The following is a 20099-nucleotide window of genomic DNA, read 5'->3' as shown; positions in this document are numbered from 1 at the left end:
CAACAGTCTAATCTGTACTGTTTTCACAGGATGAAAGTTTACTATCTAGCACTGGGAAATTTATGTTGCAACTTTGCCTGTTGGCATCCTGCAAATTCACTGATTCTACACCCCCATGTCAGATAATTGAAGAAATTTGTATTTAAATGCTGCACTGAGTACTTTATTAGTACTTTTTTATAATACTTTATAATTCTGTATGTAGATAATGCACTTGGTGCCTCCATGAGGCTTTCTGGTGATGGCAAGGAACACTTTTTCTCTGTGTGATAAGGACTGCATAACAGAAATTGCCCAGCAAGACAGGCCTGAGGAACTCCAACAGTAAGCTAGACAAATCTGGTCAAAGCTTGTGGGAAATCTGAGGTCTAGTGGGTTGGCCTGTTACCACAATCTTCTTTCTTCAAACTTTCACCTTTTGAAAATGTATGCAAAGCCATCTCTTTTTAGTGTGAACCTCTCTGAAATTAAATGCAAATAACACAGTGAATCCAGCTTCCTGAACCTCTTTCAGATCATGTTTAACAAAATTCCTATCTGGAGTAAGCAAGCAATTTCTTGAGATCCTGGATCAAAATAAATCCTTAAACCGGACTCTCTCTCTTAAGGGAAGACTGGGCTTTTTACTCCCATATCCTAGCTATCAAAATGCTCTGTCTTCATGTAGTTTTCCTCAAAAATAGACTGTTACCTGTAAAAAAACTATTTCTGTGATAATTGTTTGTATAAGCTCTGTGACTCTTAAAATAATTGTAGGCTCAGAGGATACTACTCATAAGTGGGATTTATTAGTAGTTTTAATATTTAGAATTCTAAACTAACTTATCTACCTTTCCACAGGACTTTTTACGGCCTTTTTTAAATATGTACTCTTCAGATTAAACTTATTTTGGGTACTTATTTTTCAGCTGCTGAAGAGAAAATCACAGACTTGACCATGACTGACAGCAGTATGCTAGTGACTGACACTGGAAGGAGTCTTCTGGGAGATTTTTCTGTTCTTGATTCAAAAATTATAGAAACTTCCAAGGAGAATGTATTTATTGGATTGGCTTCAGATGTGGAAGGTAACAGGAAAAGCCTTGTTCAATACTGTCACATTTGTTTGAATATTGTTTCTTGGAAGACAAAATGCCTGGTTAAATTCGTGCCACTACTTTAACTTTTTGTGAATTCACCAAACTATAGTAAAATTTCTTGCTGCTGAGGCTGTTGACCTAAGTTCGACAGTATAGTTTTAGAAAAAAACAACCAACCCCCCCCCAATCCTTTGTTAATCAAAGGAATGATGTATTTTGTCCTTGGATTACAGACCTGTCTGTTCAGTACCCATCTGTTGCTAAAAAGTGTCAGTCATAGAATTGTAGGACTAGACGGGACCTCAGTAGTTCATCTCATCCAGTACCCTGCATTGAGACAGGACTAAATATTATCTAGACTAGACCATCCCTGGCAGGTGTTTATCAGTGGTCACCTTTGATGGGAGAGGTTGAGTAAACTAGTGTTGCACATGCTATTGTTCACAGGTGTGCATTTGTATGTCCCAAATTCATTAGGTTATCTTTGTGGCATGGCTGCAACTTTGTCTAGAGGCAAGCAGTAATAGGCTTAATCTGTAGCAACGGAGATTTAAATAGGATGATTTTTTTGGTACTATCTAAAATGTAGGGATGATAGTTAAGCACTAGAATAGGGTTCCGGGGAGGCTGTGGAATCCCTGTCATTGGAGGGTTTTAAGAACAGGTTAGACGAACACTTGTCAGTGATGGTCTAGGTTTACTTAATCCTGTCTCAGCATGTGGGGCTGAACTAGATGACCTCTTAAGGTCCCTTCCAAACCTACATTTCTGTGACTGATGCACTATGTAATTCATCAGCTGCAAGCTTGGTTTAAAGAAGCTTGTTGAGGCAGCATCCAGTCTTCAGAGTTGAAATATTCTTTGTAAATAATAATTTTTTGAGAGAGGACTATGGACCTTGGCAAGATACCAGTGTAGTTAGCATGTTTCCCTACATTATGGCTTTGTTTAACGTTAGGATTAGATTTTTCTGTAGGTTATGAATATTGCACTTTTTTGCCCCCTGAACAGAGGAAATGCCTCAGATTGAAACCAGAGTGGTTTTAGTTCAGGAAGCTGGGAAACACGAGGAACTCTTGAAAGCCTTGGAGGTATGTGGCTTGAACATAAAGCAGTCATCATAATGACATTGTTTTGACAAACTTTGTGTAAGTAATGTAATCTCATATCGAAGTTCTCCTCTTCCACAGACTGTTAAGATAATGGAAGTCCCAGTTATAAAGATAAAGGAAACTAGTCCTGGTAAATCGGAAGAAAAACTAATAAAAAGTATAATTCATATGGTATGTCAGGCATCTATGCATATTCGATTGCATGCAGCATGTTGCACTTCACTGGGACTGGAGTGCACAAACACTTAACCTTCATGATTTCTGATATTTGGGTGTGATTGAAGGCACAATAAACAATGTTACTATGATATAGTTTGAAGATAGTTGAGTAGAAACTTGTATCAAATTTGAAACCATGCAATTTGCTTAAATGTCTGTTCTTAATCCCTGGACTAACATATTTAGTGTATTTAATGTGTTCTGTACTTGCATATGGAACTCTCAAATGATATATGTAATGCCAAATGCACGCTTCTGTGCCATGTGCCAAATGCACACTTAGACTTCTGTAAGTTTCTGCTACGAACTAGCTTCATAATCAGTTAAATGGCTTTCCTAATTCAACAGTGAAAGAGCTGCAATTTAAGACTGTTGCATGAACAATTCTGTAAGGATTGTTTTCTTAATGTGAAGGATTCTAGAAAATGGAGTTTGGACCTAAAGCCTCCAGATTCAGAGCAGCCTGTAGTTAAACCTTCTGAAATATAAAGTCTAATTTAATGCAGCATGAAACATTTCTTTATGGAATCTCTTGGTCTGCAGTTACAACTTTAAATTGCTATTTTTAGTGTCCAAAATACAAACGTTTGGTCTGAAATACATAACTAAATTCAGATGCCCCGAAAGAAAAGATACAGTTGTTCTTGTACAACAGAAAACTGAATCCAACTGAGTTAATGTAACAAGATATTATTTGATCTTATACTCTTTTATATTGTCAGTGTGACCCATAAAGACTGAGGAAATACCCTAAAGAGAGAGAAAACACATACTTTGGACTCTTAAACAATTCCTTAAATTCAGACTCTAAAATCATTTTAGAAACCTAGATCATCACATGTTCAGTGCTAGAAATAACAAAATCACCTCTTTGTATATCATTAAACAGAATACGTAACTTTTTGGAACACTGGTGAAAGCTGTAAAGTTGTCTTTGATACTAAATTTCTTTTAACACTTACTTCAAGATAAAAATCTAAGAATGGCATTCATTTACTATGTATGTTGCATGAATGACACTTTAATTTTTTCACATAATATTAAAATAAAGGAAATTAAAGTGCCCTATATAAAGATGGAATCGGTGGAAGAGTTTGGGGATTCTGAGTCTCCAGAATTTGAGACAGTCTTCATTGTAGCAGACTTTCAAGATTCCATCTTGGAGAACTTGTGCAAGTTTGACTGTCGTGTTCTTGGACCTCCAATAGTACTTCATTGTGCTCAAAAAGGAGAGGTAAGTATTCAGGTGAAAGCAAATTACTTTTTCTTTTTAGATGGACATTTACATGTGTTGTCAATAATACTAACATAAGAAGTGTGACTACATTCTTCCTGTGGTAGACATTTCATTTAAATTGCAATATAACTCCTTCTTTACATAGATAAAGATCTTGTATTGTGATGGCACAGCTGTTCTGAATCTCTAAATTCTTCTGAAGTGGGGGAATTGCTGAAAGCTGTATCAGACTCTCTCAGTGCAGAATTCTGGTCATTAACATGTCAGTGTTTCACCACACACTTAAATGACCTTTTTTTAAAAAAAAAAAAAATAGTAAGCACCCCAGCTCTAATTAACTTGACATGGGATTTGTTGTTGCTCAGCACTTTTGAAAAGTAGGCCATAAATGCAATGTGGGTGGCCTACAACTACCAAGCCAATGTGCAGAAGTAGCTCAAGCCTGTCAGTTATGTTCACAAATTATACCTCTACCTCAATATAACGCTGTCCTCGGGAGCCAAAAAAGTCTTACCGTGTTTATAGGTGAAACCGCATTATATCGAACTTGCTATGATGCACCGGAGTGTGCAGCCCACCCCCCTTCCCCAGCACTGCTTTACCACGTTATATCTGAATTTGTGTTATATCAGGTCACATTCTATTGGGGTTCAAGTATACTTCTCTTCCCTACCCCCATGGGATACTTTTTTCCAGCATTTCTCTGGAAAGATATTAGACCTGGTCTATACTTGGTTTGGTTAGTGGTGTGAAGTTTTTATTGAAAATAGTCACCCCAGTAAAAGTCTTGGTGTAGATGCAGTTAAGCTGGTATAAAAGTGCCTTCTACCATATAGTTTATATCTATTTCTGTACATGAAAAGGAATACTTATAATCATCTCTTATGCCAGTGTAAGTGAATCCATGCTAGACGGTTTGTACTGCTTTAACTATACCAGTGCATTATTACTTGTAGCACCTAGAATGGTTAAAGCAGTATAACTTTCTAGTGTAGACAAGGCATAATGTAATGTATAGTTGTTTGTTTAAAAATATGTTGCTTCCTTTTCTTTTTTAACACTTGCAAGAGTCTTGGCAACAACATGAACTCCTCCTTCTTATACCGCTATTTGCAGGTTATTCTGAGAAAGGGAAAGCTACTAGGAATTAACTCTAAATAACTTTTTTTTTTTTTTTTTCATATAAATACAAAAAAAACTGCTAGTAATGCCTATGTTAAGTACCATTTGAACCACCCAAGAATGAGTATCTGGCATAGATGGAAAGTATTTTACAATCGTGTTCTAATCGCCTCTAAACGTCTGATGTTGACTAAAGAATAGTCAGAGTAGGATTTTTGACAGACAGGAGAAGTGCACAAATACTACTTTGTACCAGGAAGAGGTTTAAGGAAATACAGATGCTAATTACTAACACTTACTTGAAATTAATAAACTATCTGAAATGCTCCTCTGCATTGGAATGCTGCACTGAGTGAGCGAAGACCGCTTTAGTGCCAGGGACTTCTGTTCAACATGGTTGCTATATGGTGCAGAAGAAGATACCAACAGTTGGGGGGCGGAGGTAATAATGCTCTGTTGCAGGACAACAGAGTATAATATGATCTTACAGGAAACATAGTGACACCTATGATAAAGTTACAGTTGTAACTAGTTTACAGCACTGTTTTAGCACAGAATACAGAGATACTTCAATCATTTCACCAAAATACTGGCAGTTCCTATTTCAAGACATATTAGAAAACAGTGAGTCTTGTTAATTGGTATCCAGTTGGTGTCAGTGCATTTTAACAAAGTTAAAATCCTGTAGAGCTACTGTCTAAGTTTTTTGTTTAACTTTTTTTAAATAGCTTGTGGTTCTGACTACTGTAATTAATCATTATCTGATTTCAGCCTCTACCTTTTTCATGTCGTCCATTGTACTGTGCAAGTATGTTGAATCTGGTGCTGTGCTTTACAGGATTCAGGAAGAAAGAAGAACTAGTAAGATTTTGTCTTACACCCTTGTCCCTTCCCCTTTCTTGGACTGATTAATCTACATGTAACTATGTTCAAGGTAGTTTTCTGTTACATCACCCCTAGTGTAAAATGTACATTTTAGTCACTAACAGTGATGAAAGCTTGTATTCTTGAGTATAGATTTAGGATTCTAGGGTCTACTTAAGAGACTCTCTTGCTTCTGTTGAAGACAGTGGGACACTCTGACTTGCATGGGAGCAAGATTGGACCCTTAGGCAGCATCAAGTTGATCACCTAAGAATTTGACCTGTCACTTGTGTTGGATCATGTACATGCTCTTGAGTGCACTCAAATAAAACTTAGATATCCTGTTCAGAGCATTTGGAGTGTCACTATCATGTACCGTAATCTTGTCAGAACTACAGCTATGCAGCATCGTTCCTGATCAGTAGTCAAATGGGAAAATTTGATATTACAAGAAGCAACTGATAGTTCACTTGGTGTCTTGCTATCATATAAGCCACTACTAATTCATTGTTCTGGCATGGTATCAAGGCAAACTGTACTGCTGGAGATGTTGGCAACTGCGTGAAGCAGAGAGCCAAGACCATCTTCCAAGAGCTAGGAGTTAACTCTGATGTCCTGCCAGACTCAAACTGAGCAGTCCATTCATTTGTTCTAAACTCCTGGGGTGTCGTCGTCCCCCCCTCCTCCCCCCCCGCCAAGTATGTTAGCCTTCATTTCTATGTTTTAATAGCCCAGAATCCAAAGACAGAAGTGGCAGCATGACAATGGGCCGTGATATGTTGGGAGTCATCTTGTTTGGTGGCTTTATGGGCTGCTAGGTAAATTTTGACTTTGATGGGGTGAGATGATTGTGAAGCATTATGAACTGCTAACTGTATAGCTGTGAAAACAGCAATGGTAGCTTGGATGTTTCCTTAAAATACATTTAATATATGTTAAATACTTCTAAGGCAGGTAGCATTTATGGCTTGCCAACCATATCTCATTTTAAAAATTACTCCATCAGTACAGGTTAAATGAACATGTAAAAGCTTTGCTTTAAGTTTAGTTCTGCTGTAACTTGTATGGTATATAACTCTTGTCTTTGTCCCTTCTTTAACAGCTGTAAGTTTTCAAAAAGTGTATGAGTCTCTTATTTCCTGACTCTTGCTCTTCAGGTTAAGCTGGTGACCTTGGTTCATCATATGGGTGGAATTATTCGAAGGGACTTCAGTTCAAAAGTTACACATCTGGTGGCTAATTCTACGCAAGGAGACAAATTCAGAGTACGTGAGTTTGCACTTCAAAAAGGCTCTCAGTGTAGATTGACCCCTTCAAATCAATCTTCTATTTTAACTTGGAGTAGATGCACTTTTGTAATAAAGAAAATGGGTTAAGTACAAAGGATTAAAGATTTCAGAATACCTTTACCTCTGTGATGTCAAGCTTTTAACAACGAGTGGTAATTGTTTAGCTGTTAGAATCAAGAAACAGCCTGTTTTTTAAAAAAACCTTTTGTCTAAAGGCTTTTGTTACAGACAAATACAACCTCTGAAAATAAGCATTTTGTCTCTTGAGAAGTACTTAACATTAAGTTAACTGAGGGTACGTCTACACTGCACGATTATTTCGAAGTAGTTTAAACCGATATTACAAAACCGATGTTATAAAATCGGTTTGGCGCGTCCACAGTGCGATCACAAAATCGATTGCTTGCGTCCATGGTCCAAGGCTACCATCCGATTTCAGAGCGGTGCACTGTGGTAGCTGTGTCCTCAGCTATCCCATAGTTCCCACTTCCGTGTTGAGAGCACAGTGCCTGATGGGCAGAAAAACATTGCCCCAGGTGGTGCTGGTACAGCCCACCCCTCCCTTGTGAAGGCAGCAGACAACCCTTTGGCGCCTTTTTCGCGGAGTGCATTGAGCAAACGCCATAGCACAGCAATCATGGACCCTGAGATCACAAACGGTATCCTGACCGTTGTCAACACCGCGTACTCTCGTGCTGACTATACTGAACAATGAACTGCAAAGGCAGGAGGAGAGGAGGAGGAGCAGCTATTGCTGAGCGGCGAGGACAGCGATGACGAGATGGAGGCAGAATTCTCCATAACCGCTGGCCCCAGCGTTTTGGAGCTACTGCTATTAACGGGGCATCTACTACCCATTGAACGCCGAATTTGGGCACGGGAAACAAGCACAGACTGGTGGGACCGCATTGTTTGACGGTGTGGGACGATTCGCAGTGGCTGCGAAACTTTCGCATGCGTAAGAGCACTTTCTTAGAACTTTTGACATGCTTCCCCTGCCCCTGAAACGCCGTAATACAAACATGAGAGCAGCCCCTCACAGTGGAGAAGCGAGTGGCAATAGCCCTCTGGAAGCTTGCAACGCCAGACAGCTACCGGTCAGTCGGAAATCAATTTGGAGTGGGCAAATCTACTGTGTGGGGCTGCAGTGATGCAAGTAGCCAAAGCAATCGTTAAGCTGCTGCTACGAAAGGTTGTGACTCTGGGAAACGTGCAGGTGATAGTGGATGGCTTTGCTGCAATGGGTTTTCCGAACTGTGGTGGGGCCATAGATGGAACCCATATCCCTATCTTGGCCCCAGAACACCAGGGCACCCAGTACGTGAACCGCAAGGGGTACTTTTCAATGGTGCTGCAAGCACTGGTGGACCACAAGGGACGTTTCACCCACATCCACGTGGGATGGCCAGGAAGGGTTCATGACGCTCGCGTCTTCAGGAGCACTAGTCTGTTTAAACGGCTGCAGCAAGGGAATTACTTCCCAGACCAGAAAAATAACCGTTGGGAATGTTCAAATGCCTATAGTTATCCTGGGGGACCCAGCCTACCCCTTGATGCCATGGCTCATGAAGCCATACACTGGCAGCCTGGACAGTGGTCAGGAGCTGTTCAACTACAGGCTGAGCAAGTGCCGGATGGTGGTAGAATGTGCATTTGGCCGTTTAAAGGGTCGCTGGCGATCATTACTTACTCGCTCAGACCTCAGCCAAACCAATGTCCGCTTGCTATTGCTGCTTGCTGTGTGCTCCACAATCTTTGTGAGACTAAGGGGGAGACATTTATGGCTGGGTGGGAGGCTGAGGCAAATCACCTGGCCGCTGAGTACGAGCAGCCAGAGACCAGGGCGATTAGAAGAGCACACCTGGAGGCGCTGCGCATCAGAGAAGCCTTGAAAACGAGTTTCAGCACGGCCCAGGGTACGGTGTGACTCTGTTTGCTTCCCCTTGATGAACCCTCCGCACTTGATGGACTTATTCAGTGTAAGCACCCACCCTCCCCCTTTTCATTACAGGTTGGCGAAGGGAAATAAATTCTGTATCGTTTAAAAATCATTTATTATTCATTAAAAGTAATTATGCATCTGTTAAAAATCATGAGTTTTTCCTTACTAGATTTCCCTGTAAGCAACCCACCCTCCCCTTTCGATGTATTCTGTATTACAAAGGAACTATAAAAAAAGGCAGAGAATTAGGAAGGTGTCCCTGGCTGCTGTGCTTTGGAAGGAGGGGGAAGGGAAAGGCCTATTAAGCACATTGTAGCGTAATTACAGCCTTTTCCTTGAACTGCAGGGGTGTGGAGGAGTAGGCGGGTGCAGAAAGCCTTCCCCACGCGTTCTTACACGTCTGGGTGAGGGAGATATGGGACGTGGGCTTGCAGGGAGGTTAATACAGGGCTGCAGCGGCACTCTGCTACTGTGCTGCTCTTCCTGAAGATCCACCATGCGTTGGAGGATATCAGTTTGAGCACGCAGCAGATCCAGCGTTGCATCTCTCCAACGCTGGTCTTCCTGCCTAGCCCTCTCAGATCGTTCACTGGCATCTTTCCTGTACTTGCTACCACATCCTTCCAATCATTCTGTTTATCCCTCTCATTGCGTGTTACTTCAATAATTTCTGTGAACATTTCATCTCGCGTCTTCTTCTTCTCCGCCGTATCACAGCACGCCCTCGTGATGGCATAGGGACTTTCAGAGAAATGTGCAGCTGCATGGGGAAGGCAAACCAGGGTGATAAGTATGTGGAAAGATACCTTTTACAGAGCAATGATAGTACTCTTTCACATAGAACACTATCCACCTTACAGAGCACATGTGATCTATACAAGGTCGCATTTTGTATCGTTTAAATATTCAGTGTCTGTGTGACTGGTGTGGCACACACACAGACGCAGGTACGGCCAACCGTACGTCCACGCGACGCGATGGTAAGTAAGGGCTTTAAAAGTTTGACTTCTCCGCCGTTCATATACACAGTGATCTATATGATGCCTTGCTCCTGTTAAGAGGAACCTGCAAAGCCCAAACCCCCTCTTTCACATCCACCAACAGCGCATGGCTCCTATCATATACGATCGCTGCTAGTGATCACCCTACATCACCCCCGCAGCGCGTTGCTGGTAGCAGGGGGAAGAATCCTGCTTGCCAGACGCTGAAAACTCGTCGCTATCCCTCCTCCCATCCCCCCGCTCTGGCCAGTAGCAAAATCGCCATGTCTGCCCCCTATTTACATTCCTGATGTTCTACAAGGTAACAATGGATGATATCTCTCTCCTGACAATAGCACCGCAGGAGGCAGATCGTTTGTTTATGCAATGCCTTCAGTGCAATGCCTCAATGCCTGCAGTACCAAATGTCTTGCAAAATGCATGGCGTTGAAAAGTTACCTACTATGGGGAACGGAGAAGGCTGCTCTTGGCCAGAAATGTTCTCATATAGCATAAGGTTTTGAGTTCCTCCACGATCGATTCATGGAGATTAATTTGGAGGATTTTCGCTCCATCCCAGACATGTTAACGAAATTTTCCTGTAACAGTAATGGCTGCGACTGCAGCAAAAGCCCTGGTGTCAATGCGATCTAAAAAAACCATCTTGTTTTAATCCGTGTTGGTACAGAATGAAGGGACACTTACCGGAGGTCGCTTCCATGGCTTCACTGTCTGGGCTTGCTTCGCTTGGAGCGCAGGGACTGTAATTCTGGGTCTCAAAAGATCCTGGCTGTTGGGGTTTACGGACTGCTGTGTGCTATCACCACGGTCATTCTTCATCCTCAAATTCGTCTCCATCTTCCCCTCGGCTACATCCTCAGAAACACTTGATATTTCAATCCCAAAGTCTGAATCCACGGACAGGGGTGGGGCACTGGTAGCGCTGAACCCCAAAATTGCATGTAGTTCAGCATAGAAGCGGCATGTTTTCGGCTCAGAGCCTGACCTTCCGTTTTGCTTCTCTGGCTTTCTGGTACCCTGTCTAAGTTCCTTCACTTTCACTCGCACTGCAGGGAGTCCTGCTGTGCCCTTTATCAGCCATAGACTTTGAAATTCTTTCAAAAACTTTTTCATTTCGTCTTTTGGAACGCAGTGCTGTGAGCACTGAGTCCTCACCCCAGATAGCGATCAGATCCAGAACCTCCTGTGTGGTCCAAGCTGGCGCTCTTCTTCGATTATCAGGAGACTGCATTGTTACGAGTGCAAATGAGCTCTGTGTGGTCTCACCTGTGTGTGTGCTGACCCCTCACGGTGGACAATCAGGAAATGGAATTCAAAAGTTCGCGGGATTCAGGCTTTTTCCTGTTTACCTGGCCAGTGCATCACAGTTAGTGTCCGATGCTATCATGAGTGCCCCTGTGACAATGGTTCTGAAACCCAAATTGGGAGTGGCTCACTTGGGGCAGAGTCAATCGCTCCTTCTTGTTTCTAAAAATTGAGTATGTCCTGCCTGGACTGTCATAGCCACGACTGCCTGCCTCAAGTGCCCCCCCCCCCCGGTTTATGTCACGAATAAGTCTATGTTTCTTATTCTTGTATTCCTCACGACTGCATGACAGAAAATGGGGGGTGGGCCCTGCCACGGTAGCTGCGGAGGGTTGGGAGAGAGGTGAAGCAATGGTTGTGGTTCTTGCCAGGGGAAAACCCCCCTGTTAATACAGCCACGGAGTAGCCCGCTCTTCTAATACACTTGACTCTTCCTTCAGAGGAGTAGCCGTGTAGTCTGGATCTGTAAAAGCAGCAGAGAATCCTGTGGCACCTATAGACTAAACAGACTCTGTTAGTCTATAAGGCCACAGGATTCTCTGCTGCTTTGACTCTTCTTGTAGTCAGGACTCTATTTTTAGACAGCATAAGGGAGGGATTGACTCAGTGGCCAGTGAGTCAATCCCAAGTTTGCTTTTGCGTTGCGCCCCCAGCTGATTTTAGCCAGGGGCACTCATGATAGCAGCGGACAGTTCAGAGAAAGAGAGATAACCGTCATGTCATTGCCAGTTTTCTCTGGCAGTAGACGGTACAGAACGACTGGTAACCATCTCTGCTATCATTGCAAAAGCAATTGAATGCTGGTGTGTAGCGCTCGAGTGTCGCCTCTGTCTCCACGGCATCTAGTACACAAATGGTGACGGGAAAAAACAAAAAAGCGACGGTCTCTAGTGCTGCCGTGCTATTGTTTCTGCAAGGGCAATCCAGGAGAAAAAGGTGCGAAAGGACTGTCTGCTGATGTTTTCCCGGAGCAAGGAATGACTGACGACATTTACCCAGAACCCCCCGTGACCATTAACATTAGCATCAGGGGCCGGGGGATCATGGAGGAACGGAAAGGGGTGCTGAGGACTCCCGCTATCCCACAGTCCTCAGCAGTCTCTGAAAACTATTGCATTCTTGGCTTAGCGCCCAGTGTCTGTAGCTTACAACACGGTGTCTTTTATGGTTCACGGAACAGCTCATCAGTTTCTCTTCCCCCACCCCAGCACGAGAAATGAAAGTTAAATAAAGCAATCCTTGAGTACTTACAATGTCACCCTCTTTGTATTCTGACTGAATGTACTGATAGAGGCGAATCTGCTGCACTGAGAGCATTACAGCTTTGCAGCAGTGGAAGAGCAATGAATTATCCGCTACTTGAAAATCCGCTCTCTCCCCCTTGGTGGGTAGATGGTACAGTACTACTGTAGACAGCAGAAACTGTTACCTTCTCCTCTCTTTTTGTTACACTCATCAGTAAATGGGACAGAACGGATAATAACCCTGTGTAAATTTTTGAAAGCAAAATGGGATTGACTCACTTGGGACTGAGTCAATCCTGCCCTTTACGGTTAATAAAAATAGAGTCAGTCCAGACAAGAATAGGATCAGTGTATTTAAAGCAGTGTAGCACAGCACAGCTGCTCGCGTCAGTATTCACAGAGGGAGCCCTGCAAGTAACGCAACCGTTGCTTCCACCTACCTGGGCTACCACAGCAGTGACCCCCCCACCCATTGTTGGCATGATGTTATGAAGAATGCATGAATAAGAATCACAGACTAGTTACTGAGATCAAATGAGGGGGAGGGAGCCACCATGGGCTATGACAGTCCATGCAGTTCAGAATCTTTTCTTTACACAAGAGAGGAAGGGGTCTGATGAAGCTCAGCCCCCAGGTGATAAGATGAAGACAGTTACCAGCGTTCTGTACCATCCACTGTCAGAAAAAGGGAGTCATTCCCATTTTCACCCCGGAGCCCCGGCCAGACTCAGCCAGGAGCACTCACTGGGCGGCCCGTCTACCCTGGGGGGAGGGGCAGAGGAGCGGATACTGCTCTTCACCGCAGCAGCATCGCGTCTGCCAGCAGCATTCAGTACACAGAGGGTGACATTTACAGTACTCAAGGAATTATTTATTTCACTTTTTTCTTTACCGGCTGGGGGGGGAAAAGACTGACGAGCTGTTCCGTGAACCACGCAAGACACCGTGTATTACGCTACAGACATTGGGCGCTCAGCCAAGAATGCAAATAGTTTTCAGAGACCTGCTGTGGAGACTGGTAGCTGTAGTCCTCATTACCCCCTCCCTCCCTCCATGAGCATCCGTTTGAGTCTCTGCTTCCCGTTACGGTTGTCACGCACCGCTGTGTATCCTGGAGTTTATTTTTCAAACGCTTTGGCATTTTCCTGTTCTTTAACGGAGCTCTGATAAAACAGATTTGTCTCACCATACAGCGATCAGATCTAGTATCTCCCGTAGGTCCATGCAGGAGCTACTTTTGCATTTGAGAACTGCATCGCCACCCGTGCTGATCAGAGCTGGACACGTGACAAGCAGGAAATGTCATTCTAAAAGGTCGCGGGGCTTTTTCCTGTTTACCGGCACCCGCTGCATCCGAGTTCGGATTGCGGACCAGAGCGGTCAGTGGTGCACTCTGTGTCGATTTCCGTCCACACGAACCCTAATCCGAGTTATCACTATCGAATTTAGCGCTACTCCTCTCGTTTGGGAGGAGTTCCGAAATCGATTTAAGGAGGCGGTTAACTCGATATTAATGACGACGTCGTGTGAACGGATACAGCGTTAAATCGGTGTATCTGCCATTAAACCGATTTAAAGTCGCAGTGTAGACCTGGCCTGAGACCACTGCAGTTTGTTATGCTTCTATGGGTATGCCTACACTACAATAGAAGACCAGCAGCAAAGCTGCAGCTGGCTGTGGTAGGCTGACTTAGGCTACAGGACTAAAAATTGCTGCGTAGAGGTTCGGTTTGAGATCCTTTCCCTCTGTGGGATTGTGTCATAGAGTCTGGTCTCTAGTCCAAGCCTGAATGTCTACATTGTTTGTTTTGAGCCCCACAAGCCTGAGTCAATTGACCCCCGGGCTCTGTGACTAGGTGCCACAGGTTTTTTATTTTATTGATGTGTAGATGTACCCTATACTTCTCAAAGTATTAGGAACTCATGTTGGTATAATACAGAACATTAAGGGTGCCTTTTATTTTTCAAATGTCTTTAAGTACTGACTGTATTCTGTGTTGTGTGCTGTGTAACTTGACTAGTATTGGCTGCAACTGCTGCTGGAAACTTTGTGGAAATGCGTTATGTAATACACTAAGTGGAAATCAAAATTGTATAGCTAATACATAACATTTCATCTTTTTAGGTCAATAGAAGGACCCTGCTAGTTATAGCAATAAGCCTTCATAGTCTCATTCTTCTATACTAAAACAGCCATCTTCATGCTTTGGTCAGTGTGTTAATCATTACAGGGGAATGCTTTGCTGTCTGGATGCAAGCTTACTGTATATATAGCTAATACACTAAGCTATAAACTCTGAATCTTTATTGGGACTTCTGTATTAGATTTGGCACAGTTGCATTTTGGTAGTCCTTGCAATAAAAGCAGTGACAATTGTGTTTTGGGGAGGAAGGGAGGGACCCTAAATTATGTCCTGCTGGATGTTCTGAGAGTGGGAAGAAGTGTCAGAATAAAATGGGTAAAAAAGGATACGATTTGGTCTTTAATGAACCTCCATGATATCTTTGGCTTCAACCCCTACCATAGCAGCAGTGCTCTGCCTTCAGTCTGCATTCAGTCTCTCCTGGTGGTCAGCCTCACTGGAGGTTTTGTAAGAACAGTTTAGAGAAACATCTATCAGGGATGGTCTGCCTCAAGTGTGTGTGGATGGACTAGATGACTGCTCAGGGTCCCTCCAGCCCCACATTTCTGGGATTCTGTTTCTCAGAGGAGTAACTTTATCCTTTTTACAATACCTATTTTCCAAATCACAAATGTTGCCAGGAATCTTTCTCCAGGTTTGGAAAGAACTTAAATGGAGAAGTCACTTGTCATAGCTAATGACTTCCTTTCCTTCTAGCTTGCTGTGAGTCTGGGAACTCCTATTGTGAAAGCCGAGTGGATTTACAAGGCTTGGGAGAGAAGGAATGAAATGTAAGTGTTCCCTTCCCCTCGCCACTCTCCCTAAAACGCGCCCCCCCCCCCACACTCAGTTAAGACTCTTTCCATGATACTAAAGCAAGCTTCTATGTAGTAAAGAGTAACTGTAAATATACAACTTTGTTTTAATGAATATTTATTTTTAAGTGACTTCTGTGCGGCTGATGAGGAATTCAGAAATGAGTTCAAGGTTCCCCCATTCCAGGACTGCATGTTAAGTTTCCTTGGATTTTCCGATGAAGAGAGAATTAACATGGAAGAAATGACAAAAATGCAAGGTTATTATTAATGAGCACATTTGCAATGGAATTTATAGGCAATGCGTTTTTATCTTAAATCTGACTAAAACTAAAATGCTGATTCTTTGCACGCAGGGAGATTTGAACAGGTCTTCCATTAAAAAGCTACATTTAACTTTAGATCTCATGGGGCATAAATCATGTAGCAAAACCAAACTTTTCATACCAAAGTGTGTGTGTTTTGAGTTTTTCCCCCTGCCATGCTGTGATTTCAAAACTGGCTTTTACTATTTTTTCCTCCTCTCTTTTCCCCCTCCACATCTAATGGTCAAAATTTAACTTTTTGGGAAGTTAGTTAGAAAAATATGCTATGTGTATGCTTAGCTTCTTCTGACTCAAAGTTGTATTATGCAAATATCTGTTCGTGTTACTTGAAGCATGTAGTACACTCAAATTTTATTATAATGTATTTTCAAGAAAATAAATCACTTGTATAGAACTTATGGCCAAATATTTGTTTCCCTTCAATAGTGTAATACAATGTAATGAGAATACTTGGCTGACTCAGTTGGTTTAAGGTCTGTTCTTACAGTGCTATGTGTATATATAGCATCCTGCGCCTAAAGTTTTTCATATTCTATAGAACTGCACCAGCTATTATGCAAACATTATACAACTGAGCCTTTATCAAGACAGAGAGACAAGGAGTCTCCCTCTTTCAGTGTCCTTGTAGCCCATATGGTACAGCTAGCTTTACAATGTACACAGCTTCCAATTTGTGATGACTGTGTCTAGGCAAGCTATTTCTGGCATGCTCTCTAGGAGCAATGTCTTTATGAGAGTCTTGTTCTCAGACCTTCTCGGAGATGTTCTCCAAACTATTTTTAAAAAATAATCCCCGGTGGCCCTGAGCTGCAAGAGAATAAGAGATCTCTAGCCTATCTTCTTAGACTTTCACTGTAACAGAAATTGTGAACTCTGGGAAGGGCTATATTCACACTACATAAATAGTGCACCTTGGCTTATCGAAGCTGTCCCCTGAAGTTGTACTGCAGTAGAACGTCTACTGGTACTATCTTTGTGCTGGGGGTGCCCAGGATGAAGCTGTCTAAATTTGCTGACCAACTCCCCCTTCATCTTGCATCTTCTCCCCTTCTTTATTACTCTACCCCAACTTTGATAATACTATGAAATCATCTCTTACCAAAACTTGAGATGCTGAATTCTTCAGTTAATTTGATTTATTTTCTTACTCTAGGTGGGCAGTATTTGCCAGTTAGTGATGACAGGTGCACACATCTGGTTGTTGAAGAAAATACAGTAAAAGATCTCCCATTTGAGCCTCCAAAAAAACTTTATGTTGTAAAGCAAGAGGTTAGTGTACACAGAAATTATTAGTACTAAAGTGTTTTTTTAAATCATTCAGTATGTAAGCAACAATTATATTGGGTATATAATGTATACTCTGAATTAACATAGTTACATTTTAAGGATTTTTTTAGACATGTAAGTGATATTGAATATCACAGGTCAAAAGCTTGTATCAAGTTTTTGAAACAAATTATAGAAGACTCTTTCTTTTCCCCATACAGTGGTTCTGGGGAAGCATTCAGATGGATGCCAGAGCTGGAGAATCCATGTACTTATTTGAAAAGGTATGTTGACCTTTAGTAGTAGTGTAATATATTGACTCTGAAAGCCCACATCCTGCAAATACTTAACTTGATTACTGTGAATCGTTCACTGAAACTGAAAGTTAAACATGTAACTTAAGTAAGTATTTGCAGGGCTAAGGCTTAATTTGGTTGCTGATAACTCATGTTGATAGTATATTTCTAAAATTCCTAAATTGTTTTGAAGTATTCAGACTAAAACTTAAACGTGATTTACTTGGACTTTGCTTGCTTAGTGGCCACTTTGTGGTGGTCTTTCAGTTATGCAGTACAGAATTTCTAAAGCTGGAAAAAAATACATATTAACCTGTTTCAATAAAAATCCTGTTTAATAACCTAAGGGACTATAGTGTCTTAAACGAGAGACATGTTTGCTTTATAGAACTTTCAATTATTTTGTTTGACCGTACAGCGAATTGGGGGCAACTGTCGTGTGTAGTCTCTATATATAATTTTTATCTTTTCTGTAGTCTCTATGGAATCAAGTTGGAGGCAGTGACTGAATTTTCTTATCTAATTACAGCCAGAGAGTCCTGAACTCAAGAAGTCAGTGTCACAACTTTCTCTGAATACCCCAAATAGCAATCGCAAGAGACGTCGCTTGAGAGAGACCCTTGCACAGCTCACCAGAGAAACTGACATGTCACCATTCCCTCCTCGGAAACGCCCATCTGCTGAGCATTCCCTTTCTATGGGGTCTTTACTGGATATTTCTAACACACCAGAGTCCAGCATTACCAATGGAGGTACAATTGAAAGAAAGATTTAACCAAGCTTACCGGTGCTTAAAGCAGTGTTTTTTCTTTGCAAATTACAGAAGTAGCTAATTTTTTTTTTTTTTTTTCTGTGCTACAGTTCTGACAAGTTAACTACAGACTTTCTCACTTTCAAATTATGCAGGGAGCAGAATAGGAGTGAGGTGCTCAGACCCAGGTAGAGGCCAGGCCAGCTGTCGTCATGTCAGTAGAAGTAGTCAAACATGGAAGAAAATGAGGAAAAAATACACATTTACCAAATATAAACCTCCAGATAATGTTACTCCAAAGCAGTGTGTGAATCCTGTTGAAAGTCTCCAGCAAACAAACAAGGTAGCTAGCATTAAGTCATCTAGAAACCTAGGCAACAGCAAACTTGGAAAAGGGACAGTATCAAATCTCCAAAAAAGGATTCTTTTTCCAAAGGAAAGCAAAGAGATCACTGTAAGGCCGACTTATCTTGAAGCCTTGAAAGATACTTTTGCCTCATATCAATGTCTTGTAGGGACAAATAACATATCAAATATGCCACAAGATTGTGAAGAACCAACTTGCTTAACTTATGTTGACCAATTATCTAACACAGAAACTAATATCTCTACATATGGCTCTTGTGGCAAAGAGCAAATTGCAAAATCCACAATTAGTCAACTCCTAGAACTTGGACTCCAAAATAAATCCCAATTCCAACGTACAAGAGCGAGATCTGGAAATGCTACAGATGTAACTATGAATGACCTGACTTGTATGAACACCAGTGATTATGTCCAAGTAACTTATGGGCATAGTCATCAGGGAAAGGACAGCAAGGACCAGTGTAGCTTTATAAATGAAACATCTTTGATAGAGGAGACTAATATTTTAGTAGGAGACTCTGAACCGCTTTCTGATTCAAAATTAAAAGCCAGTTACGGTGATACCAGTGCTGCTCTGATAACAGGTAAGAGTACTTGCTGCAGGCACAGTAATGTTGAAGTTGATCACTACAAATTCAGAAAAATCAGGCATAAACTTCCCCTCTAAGCAGTGTTTGATTTATTAAATGTGCATCGTCTACTTGGGGTGTGACCATGTCGGCCTTCAGAATGTACAGAATATCCCAAATCAATCTGAGTCTGTATTCAGAGCGCCACTGGCTGCACAACTAGTTCCCCAGGATTTTCTCCTATAGGATAGAGGTTTTCAGGCTTTGCATAATGTGGACCATATCTTTAGTCTTATACGCCACCTACCTTTAATTGTCAGTTGCTTATCTCATGACAGATGCTTACATGGAAAAGTAACAATGGGGAAAATACTTGTACCTTTTTTTAAAATAGCATTCAGCAGGTAGAAATAGAGAGGTACTGTCATGAACAGACAGCTCTCTGAACCACCGGAGTGGTGCACCATTTTGAGAGCTAAACCTATAGACTATAAAATTGTAAGTTTTTAAAAACTGATCATCATACTTTTCATAGCTTTATGGATGTTATCCATAGTGTAATATCACTGTCCTCGGGCACTTGACAGTCATAGTAGGAATTTGAGTTTGGGCTAACGCAGGGATCGGCAACCTTTGGCATGCAGCCCGCTAGGGTGAACCCCCCCAGCTGGCTGGGCTGGTTTGTTTACCTGCCGCGTCCGCAGGTACGGCCAAACGCGGCTCCCACTGGCCGCAGTTCGCCGCTCCAGGCCAATGGGTGCTGCGGGAAGTGACGGCCAGCACATCCCTCGGCCAGCACTGCTTCCCACAGCCCACATTGCCCTGGAGCAGTGAACTGCAGCCAGTGGGAGCCGCGTTTGGCTGAACCTGCGGACGCGACAGGTAAACAAACCAGCCCAGCCCGCTGGGGGCTTACCCTAGTGGGCCACTGCCAAAGGTTGCTGATCCCTGGGCTAAGGCTATGTCTACAGTACACACCTTGCAACGGCACAGCTGTACTGCTGCAGCTGTGCCTCTGTAAGGTCTCCTGCCGACATAATTAAATCACCCCTAACTAGCAGCAGAAGCTATATTGGTAGGAGAGCGTCTCCTGCCAACATAGCCCTGTCCACACCGGCACTTTCATTGATGAAACTTATGTCGGTCAAGGGCGGGGGGGGGGGGGGGGGCGGG

The 20099-nt window shown here is 42.4% G+C and overlaps 1 protein-coding gene across 1 annotated transcript in view; it reads left to right on the top strand.

The window, feature by feature from the left end:
* Nucleotides 1-210: 210 nt before the first annotated feature.
* Nucleotides 211-20099, top strand: part of ECT2 (epithelial cell transforming 2) — a 45002-nt gene continuing 25113 nt past the window's right edge. Inside the window, exons 1-13 of the mRNA XM_032783654.2 lie at nucleotides 211-324; nucleotides 909-1067; nucleotides 2091-2170; nucleotides 2270-2362; nucleotides 3462-3644; nucleotides 5541-5630; nucleotides 6791-6898; nucleotides 15255-15328; nucleotides 15482-15612; nucleotides 16832-16947; nucleotides 17166-17228; nucleotides 17770-17992; nucleotides 18147-18941. Of these exons, the coding sequence (XP_032639545.2) occupies nucleotides 938-1067; nucleotides 2091-2170; nucleotides 2270-2362; nucleotides 3462-3644; nucleotides 5541-5630; nucleotides 6791-6898; nucleotides 15255-15328; nucleotides 15482-15612; nucleotides 16832-16947; nucleotides 17166-17228; nucleotides 17770-17992; nucleotides 18147-18941 (2086 nt within the window). The 5' untranslated portion in view covers nucleotides 211-324; nucleotides 909-937. The remainder of the gene's footprint in view (nucleotides 325-908; nucleotides 1068-2090; nucleotides 2171-2269; nucleotides 2363-3461; nucleotides 3645-5540; nucleotides 5631-6790; nucleotides 6899-15254; nucleotides 15329-15481; nucleotides 15613-16831; nucleotides 16948-17165; nucleotides 17229-17769; nucleotides 17993-18146; nucleotides 18942-20099) is intronic.

This window comes from Chelonoidis abingdonii, chromosome 8, assembly GCF_003597395.2.
Source record: "Chelonoidis abingdonii isolate Lonesome George chromosome 8, CheloAbing_2.0, whole genome shotgun sequence".
Taxonomy (NCBI): Eukaryota; Metazoa; Chordata; order Testudines; family Testudinidae; genus Chelonoidis; species Chelonoidis abingdonii.
This window is presented reverse-complemented; position numbering and strand designations above follow the sequence as displayed.